The 13,466-nt window shown below is 38.0% G+C and overlaps 1 protein-coding gene across 24 annotated transcripts in view; it reads right to left on the bottom strand.

Annotated features, from left to right (window-relative positions):
• USP40 (ubiquitin specific peptidase 40) overlaps window positions 1-13,466 on the bottom strand; it is an 83,291-nt gene that overhangs the window by 25,210 nt on the left and 44,615 nt on the right. For 15 of the 24 annotated variants that reach the window (XR_011255989.1, XR_011255985.1, XR_011255983.1 and 12 more), the window contains 4 exons: window positions 12,191-12,248; window positions 6,960-7,013; window positions 6,127-6,215; window positions 4,369-4,455 (listed from right to left, as the gene is read on the bottom strand). Coding sequence is in view for 13 of the 24 variants with exons in the window: in XM_069584851.1 (XP_069440952.1) it covers window positions 4,369-4,455; window positions 6,127-6,215; window positions 6,960-7,013; window positions 12,191-12,248 (288 nt within the window). In the remaining 11 variants the exon portion in view is untranslated. The remainder of the gene's footprint in view (window positions 1-4,368; window positions 4,456-6,126; window positions 6,216-6,959; window positions 7,014-12,190; window positions 12,249-13,466) is intronic. The other 9 variants (XR_011255999.1, XM_069584981.1, XM_069584972.1 and 6 more) reach the window with 3 other exon arrangements.

Here is a 13,466-nt window from a genome sequence, read left to right as displayed (position 1 = left end):
CTAAAGCTGGAGCTCCAGTACTTTGGCCACCTCATGTGAAGAGTTGACTCATTGGAAAAGACTCTGATGCTGGGAGGGATTGGGGGCAGGAGGAGAAGGGGACAACTGAGGATGAGATGGCTGGATGGCATCACGGACTTGATGGACGTGAGTCTGAGTGAACTCCAGGAGATGGTGATGGACAGGGAGGCCTGGTGTGCTGCGATTCATGGGGTCGCAAAGAGTCAGACATGACTGAGTGACTGAACTGAACTGATTCTCATAAAAGGAGATTAGCTTTTATTTATCCAAGAAGCAACTGATCATACACCAACTCACAAGGGGAAAACTGTGCAGGCTGTGAGCTTGCAGCACAATTCAGTGAACGAGACACGATGAGCAGACATCAGAGCAAAACAACAACAGTCATTGAAGACTCCTGACTTCTTGAGCTGAGAAATATTCTTAAATAGATTTAGGGCAAAGGAGTAAGTAAAATTTGATTTATGCTATAACTGAGCAGAAAGGAGACGGCTAGGGATGATGACTGCTGCGTTGCTTGGCTTACAGGAAAATGGCAAACAATCCAGACAGCCCTGGATTGACAAGGGAACGTTTACATAAACTAGAAAAGGTCTTAAAACAATTAAAGGATAAATGAGATTTATATTTACTGGCCTTAAAAAAAATCTTTAAATTATTTTAGGTGAAATGAGGTTCTAGGATACCATTTATGATTTTAAAAGAAACCAAGTCAAGCTCTTATTTCTACATGTACATACATACTACACATTGGTACACACACAGCAAAGGTGAGGGAGGATACACTATTGATGTGGATGGGATTACATTATCCAATGACAAAAGTGACTTCTGAGGAAAGGACAAGAATAGGGTGGTAACTAAGGAGGATTTTTAGTTACCTATAAAGTTTAAAAAGTTAAGACTAAATCCACAATTACTTGTATGATTAAAGATAAAAGCAACTATAGGATTAAAGACTGTTTAGAAAACGATGATGGAAACAACACAGAATGGGGCCAAAGAGAACTGGATTCACAGAAAGCTGCAGCCTCAAGGCCTCTCTTATTTAAGGGAAACGAGCGATTAAGCATGTAACTTAACCATGTTTCTGACAGAGGAAATCACCAGGATAAAGGCCCAGCAGCACAGAAACCAACTTGGCTGCAGTAGAGCAAGTGAGAGTAATAGTTACAAGTTCTGTTGTTGTTTTTTTTTTTAAAGATACCAAAGGGCCAGATCACAAGGGCCTTGCAAGGTAACTCAGGGGCTCCGCTCTCATTCCAAGTGAGATGGGAAAACAGAGGAGGGCTATGTGTAGAGGACTGACTGACCTTAACTTTAAAGGATCGCTCTATTTCTTTGTAAGAATGTACCCTGGGAGGTGCCACGTTAGAAGCAAAGAGGTCAGTTAGGAAGCTGCTGGAATAATGCAGATGAGGGGTGAAGGCGGTGAAAGCAGTGAGGGAATGAGATGTCAGATCCCTGATAAATCCTGATGGTAGAACCAAAAGGATTTCTTGGAAAACCTGGTAATGAAGAAAGAAAGTAAAGAATCAAAGATGATTTCAAAGGTTTTGGCCTAAGCAAGTGGAAAATGGAGCCAGCATAATGGAAAAGGAAAATGTGAGTGAAGTGCATTTGAGATAGGTCAGGAGCTCCACTGTGGGAGTGCTATCATTTGGGATGACAATCAGACAGCCAAGGAGTAGCTGGATATATGAGTACGGCATCTATGAATTGAGCATGAGGTGCTCACAAGGCAGAGAGAAAAGCAAACAGACTGAGAAGGGGAGACCTGAGAAACGGGATGAAAACCTACAGAGCTGCGGTCTTCTAAAGGCAAATGACAAATTCATCAAGTATGTTACTGCTGCTGAAAGAGCAAGTAAGCAGATGACTGGGACCTGCTCACCAGACACAGTAACACGGCGGCCTTTGACAGCCTTGACACAGCAGTTTCAACTCTGGGGAGGGGAGTGGGTAGGCATGGGGAAGGAGTCTGCCTACAATGGTTTCAGGACAAAAGACAGACACACATTCTTCAAAATGAAAAAACACTCAAGTTACCCAAGGTCACACCCCAGGCACAAAGGACTAACCATCTTTTCCTCTGGAGCTGCTGCCTTTCCATCAACAGTATCTCCAGTCCCTCTTCACACTTCCAATGTATGAACATAAATAAGATACTAAATTGCCCCTAACTCTTGATAGCATCCAATCCACAATTAGCCCATATCCCTCCTTACAATCATTTAGCACAAGTCCAAACCCTGTCAGGGAGATCATTCGGATGAGAGGTGAAGGAGGTGACAGCAGTGAAGGGAGGGGTGTCAGGGACACTCTAATGTCTGATTCCTGTGATATAAATTTCATGCTGGCAGTAAGTCAGTAATAAACCTTTTTTTAAAGCTAACCACCCCCAACAAAAAACTCATTAAAGTTAACAGGCAAATGAAAAACTGGGAAAATATTTACAGCATATAGCAAAGAGTAAAAAATATATATTATTAAAAATATGTTTAAGCACAGAAAATTTCAAACTTATGCAGAGGGTTTAAAATGAGCCCTCAAGTGCCAATCTCCAGCCTCAGTTCCTGCTGCGGCCTGTCTTGTTTGTCAGTACCCCCACCCGTTTCCCCTGTCTAGCTCCCCAGATTCTTTCTTGAAGCACATGTCAGGTATCACTTCATTTATTGATGTTCAGTACTCATCTCTAAAAGACGAAGATTCTTTAAAAAACCGTAACTGGTAAATAATTATGATATAGAATTCCTAAATCACGGACATCCTGTCAATGTTCAAATTTAAGTTCCTGTGGTTTGAATCAAGGCCCATATGAATTCTATACATTGTGCCTGCCTGCTATTTCTCCTAAGTCTCCTTTAACCCTGCTATTGATTTCTTGAAGAAGTTTTCCACTTGGGAACTGTGCTGACTGCTGGCCTGGGGTGCATTTAACAGGAAGGCAATGGCACCCCACTCCAGTACTCTTGCTTGGAAAATCCCATGGATGGAGGAGCCTGGTAGGCTGCAGTCCACGGGGTCGCTGAGGGTCGGACACAACTGAGCAACTTCACTTTCACTTTCTGTACCCTGAACTTCTTACAAACTGGTACTCAGACCTTGATTGGACTCAGGTCCAGTTTTGTTTTATGTTTTGGCAAGAGCATGGGTATTGCTCTGAATCTCTAAATGTCTGGGTGTTACTCTTTTGGGGCTGTTAGCAGTTTTTCAGGATCATGGCTTAGATCCATTAATTCATTAGGACTTGAAAAACGGTGAGAGTTTAAAATTTCTTCTTCATTTTATTAGCTGGGATATGTCTATTTAAAAAAATCTTCTCATTATCTATCTTGTTATTGTGAGGTAAAGTTTGCAAAAGAAAAACAGGATAAATATTTGATGCTTTGCTTTATGGTTCCCTGGCATTCCCTAGTTAACAATGAACAGCATATTTTTAAAGATCATTATGAACTCATGGATTTTATGTCTGTGTGAATCAGATTTCATTATTATTCCCACTGAGGTTCAAATGCTTATCTTCAGGTTGGCTCCTGACTCTCTGCTAATCTCAGACATCTCTGCAGCTTCACTGCTTCTGCTGTGGTAAGATGTTCCGGGCTCCTCACACACTTTCCTGACCTATCGACAGGACAAGCCATCACTCCAAGAAGTCCTAGTTCCTTCCTGGAAATGGCATTTAGCAACCACAGTCTGGGTGCTGGGGTGCCTGCTACTACTAGCTGTTCACTGTTTCTACAAGCTGTTTCAGGAGACAGCGACAGAAAAATAATTTTTTAAAGAAAAAATACATCAGGTTCATTCTGACTCTTCTAATTAAAATTCAGGAGTGCAGGCTTTATTTATAACCACATTGATGTTATCTGTCTCTTCATTTTCCAATACTGAAAGTCCCTGTTCTCAGTGATACCAACATAACTATTTGCTTTATCACACACACGCACACACACACACACAATTCATACCTGTGTGTGTCAGATTATGTGTGTATACATAATGTAAAATCACTGAAAGGAAATATACCAAAATGTGAATATTAATGGGATAAGAGATAATGAGGAGTTCTAATTTTTTCTTTTAATCCATTTTTATACATCCCAAATTTCTAAAATAAACATATATTATCAGTAGTCAGAAAATAAAATAAAATAATCTTATTTTTAAAACCACGCCTGGCTCACCAACTTTCAAGCCAACCAAAGTACTCCTTTAGTGAGTACATAGAATTCTTTAAAGGATATTATGTAAACCCTAGCCTTAGGATCACAAAACCCGAATACAGGTTACCACTGCTCCCCACCCCAAACACCCACAGACCCTGGCTCCCAAAGTAAAATAACTTACATCCCTCACAGATATTGTTTCCTCTACTATGATCTCCATCTCTGTCCCAGGGTGAACATCACTCCCCAAAGCGAAAAACAGGAACAGCTAAGATTGAAACAGAGGTATAAACACAATTTAATTTGAATTTTAAAATTCTATAAATATATAATTTATTTACAAAAGAGAAAGGCTAATGATCATAAAACATTAATAAAAATCTCAAATTATGTAAAAACAACTCTTACGTTGAGTAAAGTTATAAAATAATTTTGGTATATTTCCTTTCAGTGATTTTACATTATGTATACACACATAATCTGACACACACAGGTATGAATTGTGTGTGTGTGTGTGTGTGTGTGTGTGTGTGATAAAGCAAATAGTTACGTTGGTATCACTGGGAACAGGGACTTTCAGTATTGGAAAATGAAGAGACAGATAACATCAATGTGGTTATAAATAAAGCCTGCACTCCTGAATTTTAATTAGAAGAGTCAGAATGAACCTGATGTATTTTTTCTTTAAAGTTATAATTTAAACAATAAGAAAAGTAAGATTCTTTATCACCAATGTTTTTACTCCTAATAAACATCTCTCACAGCTATTTACTCAACTATGATCTCCATCTCTTTCTCAGTCATTCCTCAAGGAGATTTGCAATTATTGTACACTGTAAGCATTAACTGTGTTTTTTTATGAGTTCTTAGTTTGTGATCTTATTTTCTGTCCAGAGGCCCCATATACTTCAACTCCCAGAAACCCCCCCAAAAAAAATGCAAACCTGATCTCTTGTCTGTTCAGTTTCTTACAGCCTTATTTTTCCTTTCTAATCAACTTCACTTGTCATGTTTCTCATTCTCTGAGCTTGTCATGTACTACTATTTGCTAGAGTTTGGGGAAGAACAAATTAAAGGGTGGAGGGTGGTTGGGAAACTAATGAAGTGGATTAGTTCCATAACAGGGATCCAGGAGCCAGGAGGATCTTGATATATGAGTTCAGCTTACCCTGATACAGAGTCCTAACAGTAAGGACATCATTATGCCTTCTGGACTGTAATGAAAGTTTATCAAGTAGGCAGGGCTTCTGGCAAAGGTCAGTCTGATAGTATTTTACACATAAAATCAACACTGATAAGAAAAAAGCTGCTGTGAGTCTATTATTGCAGGCAGTAATTAAACTCAGAATCAGTACACTGTATTTCATTAAATCTAAAATACTGCTGGTTGTTACTTATTACTGGATGGCATCACCGACTTGATGGATGTGAGTTTGAGTGAACTCTGGGAGTTGGTGATGGACAGGGAGGCCTGGTGTGCTGCGATTCATGGGGTCGCAAAGAGTCGGACACGACTGAGTGACTGAACTGAACTGAAGAAAGAAAGCACAGCACCAGCTATAGCTGTAGGAAGCCACTGACTGTAAAATGCATCTAAATCTCACAGATATTAAAATGTAGGAGGAAAGGGGTGAATTTTAGAATTTATGAATTATGGTGGTTGAAACTAGAGGCCATTCAACTTTAAAGATCCCCCTTAACCACAAAATTTTCACAGGAAAACAATCTTATGAATATACTCTGACATAACATTTTTGACTTAAACACAGAGGAACTAACTATATGGATATATTCCTATAGATAAAAGGTATAATCTAAGGAAAAGGAAAAATTTTTAAGAAAAACAGTATTCCTACAGTGGTTAAGGAAAGAATTTTGCAGTTAAGAGCTTCCAATCGCGGGAAGGTGGGTTTTGGTCTTCTAGGTGACCTCCTTTTACCTGAGAGGAAGCTGGCGCTTTCCCAGGACACAGTCCCAGTGAACTCCCCATCTTCAGTCCTGCTTCCTTCAGAGTGCATCTGTCTGGCACTATGAAGAAGTTTGATAATATGGTAAATGTTACTAATTCCTACCTCTTTGGGCAAAAGAATACACTGAGATCATCTTTCTTTAAAAATCAAGAATGTTAAAGAAGAAAACTGAGTTGTCCTCCATGCAAAAGGATTATATACTAGTTGTTTGATTTCAGATTTCCTCACTCTAGAACACATTATTCTTGTTATCTGTACAACAGTGCTAAGAAGTAAGAGGCAGCTATGAATGTTCTAGATTCATATTTAATGAAAACCAGAAAGCTGTTGGTTGCAAGGATTATGTAATATTGTGAAATGATTCATGAATGATGGATTAGCTTCTTTCCAGTTTAAAGCTGCTGTGATGACTACCATGAACAGTTTGAGTAAATTAAATCTAATGACAAGATGCATTACAGAGGTAAGAATCAAGTCTCTGGTTACAATGATAACTGGTGTCACAATAAAATAAGCAAAACAAAAACTTTGATAATAAACCTGGAAAGACGTAACTAGATTAAAACCATGACTAAAATGAGCATCAGTTAATCAGAAAGTAAACAGAGGTGACTGAAATTTGGGTAAGACTTTCTGTAATTCATAAGAAAGACACTTGGATGACAGTATGGTTTATAAACCAGTTTATAAAAGGTACCTTCAGAATATTAGGTATTAGAAGTCACTGTTTAAAGTAAACATGTTGACAAAGACAGATGGCATGATTACGTGTCAGCTTTTGAAGGCTAACAAAAAGATTTACCTGGACAAAGCAGTTTCCCATTTCTATCAATAGGCCTCAAACAGCTGTTCTCAGCTATAAATAAAAAGATGCTGGTTAGTGCAGCAAACAAAAATAAATAAATAAAAAAGATACTTTACTGTGTTAATTAGCACGAAGTTGAAAAACACAAACAAACAAGAGACAAAAAAAAAAAAACCACCCAACAATAAAAAACCAATTACAGGCAATCTTCCCTTTGCGCAGCAGCACAGAACCACAAGGACACCTGTGCAAGGTGAAACTGTGCAGAGAAATCTTAATCAGAAAAATTATGATTGCACTGTGACTTTTAAAAATTTCTGTCAAAACATTAAAACTCTGTCAGTTATATGTGTACAGTGAAATGAAAAAAAATAGTAAAACTAATATTTACACTCTAATTTAAAACACTACAGACATGGAGAACTAGAATGTTTCCTTTGCAAAAAACAGATCACGAATCGTTTAAACAGGGCCTGCTTTCTTCTCGTACAGCTCGCAGGACAGGGTGAGCATCTTCTCTGCCCCTGAGTCTGGATCAGCTTCCAGTATTTTATGATTAGCAGTTTCAATTTCATGAAATATCTCCAAGAGCTCCTTTAACATCGAGTTTTGTGCCGGCATCAGTTCCTCTGGGATTATCTTCATAACTTTTCATCATGACCACTTTCCTCACTTCTGTGAGTTCATGCTCACTGGCTCCTCTGGCTGCAGACGTCTCTTGAATGACAATAATCAGCTCCATATATATTTATTTCTTGCCTGCACTTTCACTGTTGTTGGCTAACTATCCATATTTTTTTTTTGGTAAAATATCACCTGGCTTTATCACTGGGAGAAAAGGAGACCATAAACTACACACTTTGCTGTCCATGTGTTGAAATGAACAGCAGCTGTGTACTGACCAGTTACTGACATGCTTTAAAGAGTGAAGTGAACTGGTCACTGATTACAGCTCAGTTCAGTTCATTTCCGACTCTCTGCGAGCCCATGGACTGCAGCACGCCAGGCCTCCCTGTCCCTCATCAACTCCCGGAGTTTACTCAAACTCATGTCCATTGAGTCGGTGATGCCATCCAACCATCTCATCCTCCATCGTCCCCTTCTCCTCCTGCCTTCAATCTTCTCCAGCATCAGGGTCTTTTCCAATGAGTCAGCTCTTCACATCAGGTTGCCAAAGTATTGGAGTTTCAGCTTCAGCATCAGTCCTGCCAATGAATATTCAGGACTGATTTCCTTTAGAATGGACTGGTTGGATCTCCTTGCAGTCCAAGGAACTCTCAAGAGTCTTCTCCAACACCACAGTTCAAAAGATCAATTCTTCAGTGCTCAGCTTTCTTTACAGTCCAACTCTCAACACTTCTGGAAAAGCCATAGCTTTGACTAGACAGACCTTTCTTGACTGTGTACATGCTACTTCACAGTGATCTGCAGACTAAAGAGCTTATAGCAAAGTCTGTACTTAATGCGATGACTCAGTATCTGGTGGCAGCTGACATTTGAACCATGCTGCTGGGTAACTGATAAACAATGAAATTCACCCATATCAGAATTGCACAGAGACTACTTAGATTTAAAAGGTGATTTTTATGCTTAGTTAGTAAATGGATTAGGGCCAATGTGCCCTGTTTTTGAGGATGCGAAGATTACCACTTTGTGGGAAGACACTAGGTTTTAATTCCAAACAGAATTCTTACCAAGTTGGATATGAAGTTGGGGAATTTGAAGGACTGCAGTGAGCCTTCTGAGAGGGCAGGAATGGAATGGGCCTGGGAAGGTCTAACTGTATTTGAGCAGAGCAGAGTCTCTTTGAGATTCCTGAGTTCTGGCCCTTATACTACAGTGATGTGAAGCTAGCATAGAATTCTAATACAATCTCCTTGATAACTGAAACAGCTTATGTTAAAGAGTTCTCCAATTTAAAAAATGCATTTAAAATACTGTTTTGTTTTGTTTTTTAATTTTCATTTTCTTTTGACAAATGCCATGTGTCTTCTATGTGCCAGGCACTGTCCTAGAAACTGACAATAAGCAAAACAGTCATGGACTCTCCCTGCAAACAGCCTCATCTATTGGAGGAGATGGACGTTCATTGCACAAAACACAGGCAGTTACAGAGTAAGTACCACAAAGGACAGGATGAGGTGTTAGAATGAGACAGACAGACTGAGGCTGTGCAGTCAGGGATGATGAATGTTAACATTTCAGTAGAGACCAAAGGAAAGACTGAAGTTAGCAGATGAAGAGTAATGAGGACGGAGTTCAAAGAGATTACAAAACTAAGAAGTCGCAGGGGTAGAAGAGACCTTGTGCACCAGAAAACCCAGAAAGTGAGCATGGAAGTGTGATGTGAATGACAGATGAGTGGAGGGTGAGGTGAGTTAAGCAGTGGTCAGAAGAAGGAGGCTCCTGTAGGCGAGGAGCCCACAGGCAACACATTACAAAGTACAAAGAGCACAACAAAGGGCTCTGAGCAGAGGGTGACATGATCCGAAGCACCTACGTTTAAGAAGATCATTTGCTATATAAAGAACAGTTTGGAGGGGAGGGAGAGTGGAAGGGAGTCTGTGACACGGTAAGACAATGAACTATTCATCTTAAGAAGCCATATATTTTTAATCAACTTTATTGAGATATACTTTACTTAGAGTAAAGCACATCCAGTTTAAGTACACAGTTCAAAGAGTTTGATAAAAACACTCAGTGACCACCAGCAAATCGAGGTAAAATTTGCATCACTCCTCAAATGCCCTCCTGTCACTCTGTAGCCAATCCCCCCATCCCCTAGTCCTGATCTGACTCTGTAACTCCAGCTTAGGTTTTCTTTTTTGACAATTTCACATTCTCAATGCAATCCTAAGAGTACCACTCTTTCATGCTAGCTTCTCTTGCCTGGCATGATGTCTTTGAGATTCACCCATATTTTGCATGGGGTGGTAGGTAGTTCACTTCTTTTATTGATGAATAGTATCCCCTTGTCTGGAATTTGTTCACCTGCTTGTGAACATCTGGATTGTTTCCTGTTTTGGGTTATGAACATTTATGTACAGTATTTGCAAGATTTATATTTCAATTTTTCTTTGATGAAAATCCAGAAGAATTGGTAAATGAATGTCTAAATCACAGGAAATAAGCCGACTCTTTACCAAAGTGACTGTCATTTCATGCTCCCACAAGCAATGCACAGGATTCCAGTTGCTCCACATCTTTGACGTCACTTGGTTTTGTCAGCATTTAAAATTTGCATCATTCTGCATGTGTAGTGATGTGTCATTACGGTTTCAGTTTGTGGGCTAATGATACTGAGCACCTTTTCCTGTGCCTGTTGGGTGTTCACAGGTAGAGTTTCTTTTGTAAAGCAGCTTCCCAATTTGAGCTGTTGGTCTTCTGATTAGGTGATAAGTTTTTTTTTTTTTTTTTAATGTATACTGGATGCAGGTCTACTGACAAATCCACGTTTTATAATTTTTTCTCCCAGTTTGTGGCGTGCCTTTTCAAATGCCTTTTGAAGAAGTTTTAAATTTTGCAGTAGTCTAATTTGCTTTCTCTTTCCTGATTTGTACTTTTTGAGTCCTATCTTTAAAAAGAAAATCTCTTCCTATGGTAAAAGTAACAAAGATTTTCTATGTTTTCTCCCCGAAATTTTATAGTTTTAGGTTTTAACATTTAAATGATGTGAGTTCCTTTTTTGGACTCAATGGACATGAGTTTGAGTAAGCTCTGGGAGTTGGTGGACAGGGAGGCCTGGAGTGCTGCAGAGTCAGACACGACTGAGCGACTGACCTGAAGGCAAAGTTGGAGGCTTATTTTTGCATTTATGGCTATCCAACCGGTGCAGCAATGTACGTTGAAATACCCCATGGAAATACCTTGGCACTTTTGTTGAGAGACAACTAAATATGTTTGCATCTGTTTCTAGCTATTTCAGTGTAGTTCCATTGAAAACACTTTAGAACATTTCAACATATGATCTCTGTTACATATTCTTAAAAGATCCCATTAAAAATGTGAAAACTATTCTTAACTCACAGGAAAAACAGGCCACAGTTTGCTGACCTCTGCTCTATGTATCTACTCTGAGAACAACACACACTTGTTGATTTCTATAGTTACAGAGTAAGTCTTGAAATCAAATAGTGTAGCTTGTTCACTTCTCAGGGAATAGGGATTCTGAAAATCACGCAAAGCAGCCAAAAAGAAAAAAAAAAGAATTCTAAATACTGGCAAGGATGTGAAGAAGCTGCAACCCTGATACATTGCCAGTGGGTGTGTAAATGACTCAGCTACTCTGGAAAACAGTATGGCAGTTTCTTATAAAGTTAAACACAGTTCTGCCATATGATCCAGAAATTCCAATTCTGTACATCTACCTAGGGGAACAAAAAATGTTTGACTACACAAAGACACAATCTTTACAGCAGAGTTATTCATAAAATCCTTGAACTAGAAACAATCCAAATATCCATCTACTGGTAATGAACCAACAAAATGTGATATATCCATACAATGGAATACTAGTCAGCAAGAAAACGAACAAATTATTGAAACATGCTAAATCATGGATGAATCTCAAAAATAATATAAGTGAAAGAAGCCAGTCACAAATGACTATATATTATATGCTTCCATTTACATGAAATGTCCAGAAAAGCAAGTCTAAAGGGGCATTAAGTAGATGAATGGCTGTTAGGGACCTGGATGAATGAATGATCCTTTTGGAGTGATAGAAATGTTCTAAAACTGGATTGCTGTGATGGTTGTATGACTTTATACATTTACTAATAATCACTGACTTACACTTAAAATGGATGTTTTATCATATAAATTATACCTCAATAAAGTTGTAAAAGAATACCTAATGCCAAGTAAATAGTGAATTTGCAGAATGCTATATTCATTATGATGGAATATACATAAATGTAAAAACATAATATATACATACATATATGTATGGAGTATAATATATACAGTACAATGTGAATTCAGAAACTAGATTCACACCCAGATCAGATATACTAATTGCAACTGGGGAGAGAGGGAGGGTTAGGGCTGAGAACAATTTGTCAAATCTGAAGGAAAAACAAACATGGCAAGATGTTGGCATTTGTCCATTTTGGGTGGTAGATGCATGAGTTTTCCCTAAACCATATTTTTTGTATAAATACTCTCCCATATTTTTTTCAATTAAAAATCAAAACTAAATTAAACCAAAAGCAAACATAAATGATTACCTAGTTCCTTCAATAATTTTAATTCCTTTATGGCTTTAATTCGAATATCAAACACCACCTAAAATAGAGAAATAAACTAATGACTGTGTATAAGTTAAAAACAATGGGAGGAAAGGAAAATGAAGATTATCAGTGTGTGCATATGCAGATTATCTGAGTTACTAATTACCTGACGTGTGACAATTTTTACACACTTATTTCCTTTCCTGAAATTTTCCCACAAAGTCAAAGGGAAAAACTTAGATCTCGGTTAAGTTTTTACCAAATTGATAATAACTGGAACAGAAAAGGCCTCCTACAGAAAACTTCAGAAAACTAAAGACATAATAGTAGCAAAAGGCAAAAAAATCAAAAAACAACTCACCTTTCTGATGATAGCAAACAAAAGACACTGTAGACAATCATATTTATGTCAAGAATGATGAATTTAGGGCCAATAAGCATCAATTATATAAAAATGTACTAATCCAAGAGTACTGTTTAAAATTTCTATGTAAATTATCTTATTTTAGACTTTTTTTCTTTTTTAAAAAATTTAGGCTAATTGCCTCTAGGGCACAAAATTGTAGAAATTTAGGGATAAAGAAAATCATAAGACTCCACTTTGCCACCAGTGCCCCCCTCCCAGCTTGTCCCACCACCACTTCTGCTGTGCCAAGATGGAGCAGAGCCTGCAGTAACCAAGGACTGCATCAGCTTCCTGCTCAGGGTCAAGGAGGTAGGTCTCTTGAGCTATGTGGTACTGACGTTATATTATCCCCACTACTGTGCAAACAAATATTAATGCACCTTGAGAAACTGTAATTTTATATAAAAGAAAACATTCTAAGTTTTCAAAATGAAGTTACAGAAAAAAATCTTAGAGACTATATAAATACAAAAAGATGTTTTCTGAAATTCTGTTTAAGGAAACCAGTTTAACAATGTCATATGGAAAAAAAATGAAGAAAAATCTTTTTTAAGAGCAACTGGCTTTATATAGAGCAGAGTATACTGTAGAGCAATTTTAAGATAAACTTTGTAAAATCCAAACACCAAAGAACACAAAACCAAAACAAATACCTGGCTTAAAAAGTACAGAAAAAACTCTTAAAAATAGCATTTCATAGTTATCAGAGTCAGAAGATTCCATGAACTAATTAAAAAGGTAACTCTCACATTCTAATTCTAGGCTTTGGAGGGGAAAAAAGGCACATAATTTCTTGACGTGTCAAAGGCTAACAAAGGTAAATAAGCAATAATCAAATGTTACAAATAAAAAGGTGACTCTGAAGAA

This window comes from Ovis canadensis, chromosome 1 (genome assembly GCF_042477335.2).
Source record: "Ovis canadensis isolate MfBH-ARS-UI-01 breed Bighorn chromosome 1, ARS-UI_OviCan_v2, whole genome shotgun sequence".
In the NCBI taxonomy this organism is placed as follows: domain Eukaryota; kingdom Metazoa; phylum Chordata; class Mammalia; order Artiodactyla; family Bovidae; genus Ovis; species Ovis canadensis.
Note: the sequence above shows the minus strand (reverse complement) of the source record. Positions and strands in the feature narration are given on the sequence as shown.